The following is a 9,612-nucleotide window of genomic DNA, read 5'->3' as shown; positions in this document are numbered from 1 at the left end:
CCGCCCACCTCGGCCTCCCAAAGTGCTAGATTACAGGCGTGAGGCATGGTACCTGGCCAAGTTTTGAGCCCCTTTAAAGAAAGCTCTACAAAGTCTAAGGGTGGCTGACCTCCCTCTGCCCCACCTGGAGTGAGAGTGATGGTAGGGCAGGAGGACTAAGTAGGCAAGCCTAGGGGTTAGAGCAAGGGCTCCTTAGCCAGGGGGGACCTCCCTAGTTTGACTCCCAGCAGCATCGCCCATTACTACTCCCACTTTAGCCCCAGTCCCCATTGGTGACCCCTACCTCACCAGCACACATGGGTCTACCCATGTACCCACATGCACTCACATCCACATGTACCCACAAATCTCCCCTTTTCAGCACATAGATGCACACGTGTTCACATGTATAATCACATATTTAGAAACCCTCACCATCTCTCTCACACATGCGTTTCCACATAGGTGCCTGGAATGTGCATGTACCTGGATGCTATCATATTGCTCCATTCACAGTTACCTCTAGGCATTGAGCAATGCAGAATGAATGAATACACAAACAACATGCGCATACACTGCACAGTTGCATGAAACCTGGAATCCCCATTTCCCTCTAGCCCCTAATCCTGTCCCACCTCTCCCAAAGAATAACACAGTTGGCTGAGCGCGGTGGCTGATGCCTGTAATCCCAGCACTTTGGGAGGCTGAGGCGGGCGGATCACAAGGTCAGGAGTTTGAGACCAGCCTGGCCAATAAGGTGAAACACCATCACTACTAAAAATACAAAAATTAGCCAGGTGTGGTGGTGGGCACCTGTAGTCCCAGCTACTCGGGAGGCTGAGGCAGGAGAATCGCTTGAACTTGGAAGGTGGAGGCTGCAGTGAGCTGAGCCCATACCATTGCACTCCAGCCTGGGTGACAGGGCGAGACTCTGTCTCACAAAAAAAAAAGAAAAAAGAAAGAAAAAAAGAATAATAGAGCTTTAAATTGGTAAGGGATGTTAGCAGCCACCTAATCCAAGCATTTTCTTTCTTTCTTTCTTTTTTTTTTTTTTTTTTTTTGAGACGGAGTCTCGCTCTGTCACCCAGGCTGGAGTGCAGTGGCCGGATCTCGGCTCACTGCAAGCTCCGCCTCCTGGGTTCACGCCATTCTCCTGCCTCAGCCTCCCGAGTAGCTGGGACTACAGGCGCCCGCCACCTCGCCCGGCTAGTTTTTTGTACTTTTTAGTAGAGACGGGGTTTCACCGTGTTAGCCAGGATGGTCTCGATCTCCTGACCTTGTGATCCGCCCGCCTCGGCCTCCCAAAGTGCTGGGATTACAGGCTTGAGCCACCGCGCCTGGCCTTTTTTTTTTTGATATAGTCTCGCTCTTGTTGCCCAGGCTGGAGTGCAATAGCGCCATCTTGGCTCACTGCAACCTCTGCCTCCCGGGTTCAAGTGATTCTCCTGTCTCAGCCTCCCAAGTAGCTGGAATTACAGGCATGCACCACCACGCCTGGCTAATTTTTTGTATTTTCAGTAGAGATGGGGTTTCTTCCTGTTGGTCAGGCTGGTCTTGAACTCCTGACCTCAGGTGATCTACCTGCCTCGGCCTCCCAAAGTGCTGGGATTACAGGCGTCAGCCACCGGCCCCCAGCCCCAAACATTTTATTTCACTAGCAGATACACTAAGGCCCAGAGAGGGGAACTGACTTGCTAAAGGTCACACAGTGAGATGTTGCATTTTCTTCACCATTCTGCACCTGGGGAATTATGTGTTTGATTCCTTCCTGCCTTGCTCCTCTGCCTGAGCCTGTGCAGGAATGGGAACCTAGAGGGAGGTGAGGGTTGTAGGACTGGAGTAGGAAGGAAGAGAGAGAGGGTCAGAGCTAGAGGTAGGGTGAGGGAGTGAAATACGGCAGGTCACTAAGGCCCAGTTGGGCTGAAGTTGGGAGAGGTGAGAAGTCCATCAGGACTGGAGTTGCAGTTGGTTTCTGAACTAGGGAGGGATGGAGCTGGTGCTTGAGTCTCAGGTCTGGACTTCTGACAGGGGCTGCTGCTGCTGCTTCTCATTTTTTTATTTTTTTGAAACATGATCTTGCTCTGTTGCCCACGCTGGAGGCGGTGGCTCAAACATGGCTCACTGTGCAGCCTCAACCTCCTGGGCTCAAGCTCTCCTGCTTCAGCCTCCTGAGTAGCTGGGACTATAGGTGCATACCACTTTGCCCAGCTAATGTTTTTATATTTTTCAGAGACAGAGTCTCACTATATTGTCTGGGCTGATCTCTAACTCTGGGGCTCAAGCAACCTTTTCACCTCGGCCTTCTAAAGTGTTGAGATTATAGGTGTGAGCCACTGCACCTGGCCTAGGGCCAGCTTCTGAGCTGTGTGATGTCACAGCATAGAGGGCTGGTTGCAATGATTGATCACAAATTCTGGAACTTTCCGGGATTCTGTCCTGCTCAGAATTCCATCAGAGGTGGCTAAGAGACCTTGGTTCAATTCTAGCTTTTACAAGAGACTTTGTTTTTTTTCAGTCCACTCACTTCTGGTCTCTTAATATTCTTAATCATTTCTAGTGCCCAGAAGGGTAGGGGTGGGAGACTCCCATTTCTGCTGCATTTTCTGGGCCTTGGACTGGAAGTGTAGAGATTCACCCTGGCCTAAAGATATATGTTCAGGGAGCCACCTTGGCCCATAGTGGGGCTGAGCTGTCATCTTCCCCTTCCCCTTCCTCATCAGTGTCAAGAGAATACTTCCATGCATGAAGGAGCTGAATGGCCCTGGTAACCACGGAGATTTCTCTCTGTACTTGCAATCTCTGATCACAGATATAAGTATAATAAGAGGTTGGCCATAAGAGGCCTGATCCCTAGAGGGACTTCTACTTTACATTCTGCAAAAGAATAACACTAATGATAAAAAATAGAGTGATAATTTTGTGGCATACACTATGTAAGCCTTTTACATATATGAAATCCTTTAATCCACTCATCAAATTATGAGGTAGTTGCCCTTTCTATCATCCTCATTTTAGAGGTGTGGAAGCAGGCACAGAGAGGGTAAATACATTGCCCAACCCCACTCAACTAGGAAGGACCAGGGCCCAGCTTGGGGCCCAGGCAGTCTGGCTGGAGTCTGTGTCCCCTCCCTATGCCACATCATCTTGCTATGTGCTGTTTTCTGTCTTTGAGGAAATGTATTAGCTATGGCAGGTCTCCAAAACCCCAGAGTGACTCCATTTAAAAGAAAAAGAAAGCCAACGTCAAAGACTTTTTGAACCTTTAAATCATGTTCATGTGTTCACCCCTTAAAGAATTCCAATAAATTACTCAGGCATGAGTCTTCCCTGTCAAAGCAATGGGTGATGTTGCCTCAAGCTTTGAGTGATTGGTGAATTTGATTTTCATGATCCATCAGTTTCCAGATATGCATGAGATGTTTTCTGGGAGACAGCTGCAGTTTAGTGAAATGAGCACTAGCGACACACACAGGGCTTAAACCCCAGATGAACCACCCAACTCAGTGGGGGACCCTGCTGCAAATACTGAGTGCCTCTGAACTCTGGCTTCTTCATCTGCAAGGTGTATCATTAGGGTTGTGTGGATAAAGTCACATCAAATAGGGGCCTAGCACAACTCCTGGCTAAATCTGAACCTTCTCTGAGGCGAGGGATAGAGAACTGTACTGGAGACCCTTGGCCTGGGCCTTTCGCTGCTTCATGTGACTTTGGGGACCCTCCCTAACCCTGACCCCTGAGGAGGGCAATAGAGATGCAGACAAGACCCAGGTTGGCTACATTAATTTATTGAAACACAGATCAAGGGCAGAGGAAGAAGGGGAGAGGCAGGAAGGCAGTGGCCATGGGCAAGGTTCTGGTCCTGGCCCTTCCTGCTCCTGAGGCCCCTTCCTGTGGGTGCCAGGGGACTTCTTTCTAGGGTAGCCTTTCCCATTGTGGGGTGGCAGAGCCCAGAAGTGGGGGATCACACAGAGAAATGCGAAGCCAGGAGTGGGAGGGGTCTTTCAAAGTGCAGGAGAAGTAGCTGAGCACTTGCTCCAGGCGCCTGGACTGGATGGGCCGAGCAAGGCAGGGCAGGAAAAATGCCTGGGGCCTGGGACTTGAGTTGGGGTGCCTAACATTTCCGGCAGCTGCTGCCGCAAGACCCCACACCCAAGGAACTGATACCACTGGAGCCCACGCCGCAGGAACCCACTCCGCAGGTGGTGTTCAACTGGCCACAGGGTGCACACAAGCCGGTGCTCACCGCCACGTTCCCATTGCACGGAGCACTGCAGACACTGCCAGTCACTGGCCGGGAGCCTGACACGCAGAGGTCCCCGCACACAACCCCGCCCCGGGAGCTGCTGACACCTGTGAACCCCGAAGGCTGAATCAAAATTCTGGAGAGCAAGCCATCCTGCCTCCCTGACCACCGCCCCTGCCCAAGACCTGAGCTCTGGTATGAAAAGTCAGAAGCATCTTTAGTGCACAATTGTAGGTCCATCTAGTCCAAGAGATGGGGTCTTTCAGGTGTCTGACCCCAAATCCCTCCTGTTGTGATGCCAACCCACTCTTTTACATTCAATCTCAGTGACACTCCTTTTTTCCAAACTCTGCCCTCCATCACAGGGAGGTAGTAAATCTGTCCACACCGGACCCCAAATACTCACAGACATTCACAGCCCCAACGCCTTCACATAGCCTGAGGGCAAAAGAGAAAAAGCAACATTAGTAACTGCCCGAGAGTGGCTGAAAAAGCTCCCCAGGTCGTAGTGTCCACAATTGGTAGATTAAGAACAGAGTCTGAGAGAAAACCTTGCCTCAGACAAACTCACACACCAGCCCTCCCCAAAGCGGAAGTGAATAATAATAATTTTTTTTTTCCCCCCGGAGCCCTGGCCTTTGCTCAGCCAAGGCCAAGGGTAGGCTTGTGCCAGGGATGGGGAAGGGTGGCTCTGGGCCAGGCTTGGTTGGGCCCACCTCTGCTCCTCGCCCTCCAGCAGGCGCCTGTAGGTGGCGATCTCAATGTCCAGGCCCAGCTTGGAGTTCATCACCTCCTGGTACTCCCTGATCAGGCAGGCCATGTCCTGCTTGGCCTTCTGCAGGGCGCCCTCCAGCTCGGCCAGCTTGCAGCGCGCGTCGCTGAGGGCCGCCTCACCCTGCTGCTCAGACTGGGCCACCGCGGCCTCCAGCTTGGAGTTCTGAAGACAACAGAGAGAACAAGGTAGATCAGAATCCCTGGGTCTCTCTGATGCTTACCTGGATGACACCATGCTCCCCACCAAGCTGGGAGCACCCCAGAACAGAGCCTCTCGCCTTCATCACCTGGGACTCACTGAGAGACCACAACCAGGGACTCTACATGGACAAAGGGGCTGGAGAATGAATGCTGAGATCCAGATAGGGCACACATAGGCTATGTGACAATGGTTAGGCCCTCGGTCTCTCTGACCTTGGGCACAGATGCCCCATACCTGGCACTTGGCGTTCTCCACCTCGGCCGTCAGCCTCTGGATCATGCGGTTCAGCTCGTTGATCTCCTCCTTGGTGCGGCGCAGGGTCTCCCCATGCCTGATCACCGTGGCCTTCATCTCCTCACACTGGGGGAAGTAGAGATGCTCATGAGGCTCAGGGTGGGACTTCGCATCCATTCAGGGCACCACGGATGATTGTGCAGGTTGTACAGTGCTCAGCCTGTGCAACCACACATGGCAGTCCTGCCCTGCCACCCTAACCTCAGAGTGGCAGCCATCTCTTCTCATCCCCAGGGACCAGCGTCCCCAGAAAAGGAAGCCTATTTAATAGATACCTCACATCCCTCCCACTGCCATGTCTAGCAGGCAGGTGTCCTGTGCCACTCACCTTGCTGCGGTACCAGGACTCGGCCTCGGCCCGGCTGCGGGTGACAATGTCGTCGTACTGTGCCTTGATCTCAGCGACGATGCAGTCCATGTTCAGGTCCCGGCTGTTGTCCAGCTTGACAACCACGGAGGTGTCTGAGATATGGGACTGGAGAATGCGGATCTCCTGCAGGAGGTGGGGGCAGTGACTTTAGTTGAGAACACAGCCCCACCCACCATGTCCTGACTCCACCTTCTCAGGCTTTCTCTGGTCCCCAGCCCTGCCCCCTCACACAGCCTCAGGGACTGCAACCTCTACCCACATCGTGTCCAATACTCCCACCCCCAACTCTCCTCTCTGCTGGCTGCCAGGTCTCTGCCTGGCCCCTGGGCCCGCACCTCCTCATACAGCCGCCTCAGGAAGTCGATCTCCTGGATCAGGGCCTCCACGTTGGCCTCCAGGTCTGACTTGCGGAGGTAGGCGCAGTCCACATCCTGCAAAGGTGGGGAGTGTTGGAGCTCAGAGGACCCTGGTAATGTAGCCCCCAGACTCGTCTCTCTGCCCATCCATTCCATGCAGCCAGGGGAAAGCAGTCCCCAGTGTCCCATTCCCATGCCTCTCCTTCCCTTCTGCCCTTCCTGGGATGAGCTGGCATCCTCTGCCCCTTTGAGGACACATCCTGTTTGCTTTGGGCATGACTCACCAGCCTTTCACCCCTCCTTGCCCTCCTGTCTCTCCCTTCTCCCCTCTCCTGCTCCAGGAAGCCTGCCCAGACTGACCCCCTGCTCTCACACCTTGACCCTTTCCTGTCCTTCAGTAGTGCTCCAAGAACCCAGTTCCTGCTCCTGGTTCTGCTCCATCCTCTCTTAGGCCCTAGGATTGTGTCTGTGCCTCAAGGTCAGACTCCCCAAAATGCTAGACAGACTGCACTGTCTCTCAGCAGAGACATTGTATCTGCTATGGCTCCAGGGGACTCAGCAACAGACCACAACCTCTGGAGCAGAGCAGGACACACAGAGGACAGTGCAGCCATCCCCTCGCCCAAGGCAGGTGCTGGTAGATGTTCCAAGGTCATTGCCCTTTGACAAGACCCTGGATACTCCATCCAATGACCTGCACCTGGGCAGTCCTATCCTGCTGTGGAAAGGTCATTGTGCTCCACACTGAGGTTGAGACCCCCTGTGTCTCCCCAGGAAGAGCCTGTCATTCTGAGATCCCACAGATCTGTGCTTCTCAATCCTGTGTCACTTGCCTTCTTCAGAGCCACAAACTCGTTCTCAGCTGTTGCTCTCAGAGAAACCTCCTCCTCATACCTGAGGCAGAGCAGAGGGCAGAGAGGGGAGGTCAGGGCAAGGCAGGTCTTTGCAGAGCCCCCATCACATCACACTTCATCACAGCCATGGGGACAGTACTAGAAACACCCCCCACAGCCCGGGCCTGGCAAGCTAGCTGAGTCCTTTCCGGTTGGATGTGGGATGTCTCTGGGATTGTCTCTCCACTTTGAACTGGGGAGGAAGAGGGCTCACCTGGTACCTCCCAGTCCTGTTCCCAAAGGGTCTCTGAGGTCCCCCAGGAGGCAAATAGGACTCAGCCCCCAACCCCATCCTGGGAGTAAACAGCATATCCTCCTGGGGCCTGTAGCCCCAGCCTCCCTTCACTGGTATGAATCCCAGCTCAGGTGTGGGGACTCCTGGACCCGCAGACCCTCAGAACTTAGAACCGAAGGCAGTGGGAACACCCAGAGCCCTAGACCTGTCACTCGTGAGAGACCCTGGGCTCACATCTGACAGGTGCTACAGGTGTCGGGGCTGAGGGTCAGGAGAGAAGGCCTGGACCCTGCAGAGGCTTCCTCCCCACCGAGCGCAGGGGAGAGCTGCTGGGTGATGTGGCTCAGGGAAGAGAAGGCTGGAGTGGGATAGAGACAGGTAGTGGGAGTCACAGCCCTCCTCTTACACAGGTGTCTGGGCAAAGATTCCACAAATGAAAAGACCCCGCCACCCTCGGTCAACCTAGTGGTCATGGCCACTCACCCTACCTGGGAGTTCGTATTGTCTGATCCAGTGTATTTAACCTAAACCCCATTCCTGTGCCCAGCATCCCTCCTGCCCTCACTCACTTCTTCTTGTAGCCCTCCAGCACCTCCTGCACGTGGTTGAGCTCTGAGGCCAGCCTCCCACTGTCAGCCTCCACGCACTCGGCCTCCCGCCGCAGAGTCTCGATGTAGCCCTCAAAGAGGGGCTCCAGGTTGCTCTGGCAACACTCGCGGTTCTGGAAGAACTGCAGCTTTGTCTCCAGCAGCTTGTTCTGCTGCTCCAGGAAGCGCACCTGCCATTCAGGGTGGGAAGGAGGGACAGATGGCTTCTGGTGCCCCCAAAGACAGCTCTGGGGACCTGGTGGAGGAGGGATAGTTTAAAGGAAATCCCCAAATCTGGAGCTTATCTGAGATTGAGTAGAGGTGGACTGTGGGAGACAGACAATTTCTGGATTTCCTGGTCATGACCTATGTCTAGATTTCCCACTCAGGAATGGAGCAAGGGCTGGGTGGTGTCAGTGCCTGCTCTCTGGGGAGCTGAGTGACCCCAAGCAGATGAACACAAGTGGAGGCTCCGCTCCTCACTCTGAAGCCAGGTGAGGCAGCATCCCTCACAGGCAGAGTACCCAGGTTCAGATCACAGATGGGATTTCTGGGGACGGTGCCAAGGAGAGGGTGTCTAAATTGAATCATCATCTGGAAGGGAGCTCAGCTGTCCCAGCTCTTCCCCTATGTCATCTGGAAGTCAGTGCACCCTACTTTCTCACCCTGGGGCTGCCCAAACCCCTCTGAGTTCAGCAGCAGTGGTCACATGTCCCCCACCCCCAAATCCCTGATGTCTAGCTTGTGCCCCAGAGCAGCCTGGCCACGCTTTTCCTCCACAAGCTCACCCTATCTGAACTGTCAGCTGAGTCTGCGTCTTGAGTGCCTGTGTGTGTGTGTCTGTGTGTCTGAGTGCCTCTCCCATCAGACTGGGATCTCAGGCAGGCAGAGGTCTTTCTGACTCTGACTCCATCCTCAGTGCCCAGCCCTGGCTGTGTAGGTAGTGGGAGTTCAGGAAGGGTGTGATCCAGGACACCCACCTTGTCGATGAAGGCCGCGAACCTGCTGTTGAGGGATTTGATCTGCTCTTTCTCCTCCTGCTTCACGCACTGCGCGTTGGGGTCGATCTCCAGGTTGAGGGGTGTGAGGAGGCTCTCGTTGACCGACACGGTGGTGATGCATGGGGGGCTGGGCCCACACACGCCCCCAGAGCGGTAGCCGAAGCTGCGTCCGCAGGAGCCGGCCCTATAGCCTCCGCACACGCTGTGGCTGCCAAAGCCCCCAGTGAGGCCGCGGTAGCAGGAGATGCCACGGTAGGGGGCAGCGGTGATGCAGCAGCGGCCAGGCCGGGGCCCGCAGGCCGAGATGCAGCTGAAGGCGCGGCCACCACAGTAAGATCCGCAAGTCATGGTGCTTTTTGGGGAAGAGAGGAGGTTCTGAGGATGGAGACGTCCGAATGGAGAGTACAGTGTTCGGGGCGTCCGGCGTTCACTGCTTGCACCTCTGTAGGCCTTTTATATAAGTAGGGAGACTGTGACCACGTGGGTCGAAGCAATTAGAAGGCTTTATGGGCTTGAGTTGTGTAGCTGCTGTCGCTCCTCACTTAATGTGCTTAATTGGTGCCCAAAAGCAGCCAGATGTTTATGATCCTTTGCCCTAAACTGCAGTTTTCCTCTTCAAAGGACCAACTCACGTCCGCCACACCCACCTCAACCTCCCAATACACAGTTGAGGAAACT

The 9,612-nt window shown here is 54.4% G+C and overlaps 1 protein-coding gene across 1 annotated transcript; it reads right to left on the bottom strand.

Moving 5' to 3' along the window:
- Positions 1 to 3,746: 3,746 nt before the first annotated feature.
- LOC117090084 (keratin, type II cuticular Hb1) lies at positions 3,747 to 9,364 on the bottom strand. The gene is made up of 9 exons (XM_033221994.1): positions 8,914 to 9,364; positions 7,916 to 8,124; positions 7,052 to 7,112; positions 6,198 to 6,293; positions 5,821 to 5,985; positions 5,433 to 5,558; positions 4,939 to 5,159; positions 4,629 to 4,660; positions 3,747 to 4,329 (listed from the first exon to the last, which is right to left on the bottom strand). The coding sequence occupies exons 1-9, from the start codon at positions 9,280 to 9,282 to the stop codon at positions 4,091 to 4,093; spliced, it is 1,518 nt and encodes a 505-aa protein (XP_033077885.1). The 5' UTR covers positions 9,283 to 9,364; the 3' UTR covers positions 3,747 to 4,090.
- Between the last annotated feature and the right edge of the window lie 248 nt (positions 9,365 to 9,612).

Source organism: Trachypithecus francoisi, unplaced genomic scaffold, assembly GCF_009764315.1.
Source record: "Trachypithecus francoisi isolate TF-2019V2 unplaced genomic scaffold, Tfra_2.0 Lachesis_group11, whole genome shotgun sequence".
Lineage (NCBI taxonomy): Eukaryota > Metazoa > Chordata > Mammalia > Primates > Cercopithecidae > Trachypithecus > Trachypithecus francoisi.
Note: the sequence above shows the minus strand (reverse complement) of the source record. Positions and strands in the feature narration are given on the sequence as shown.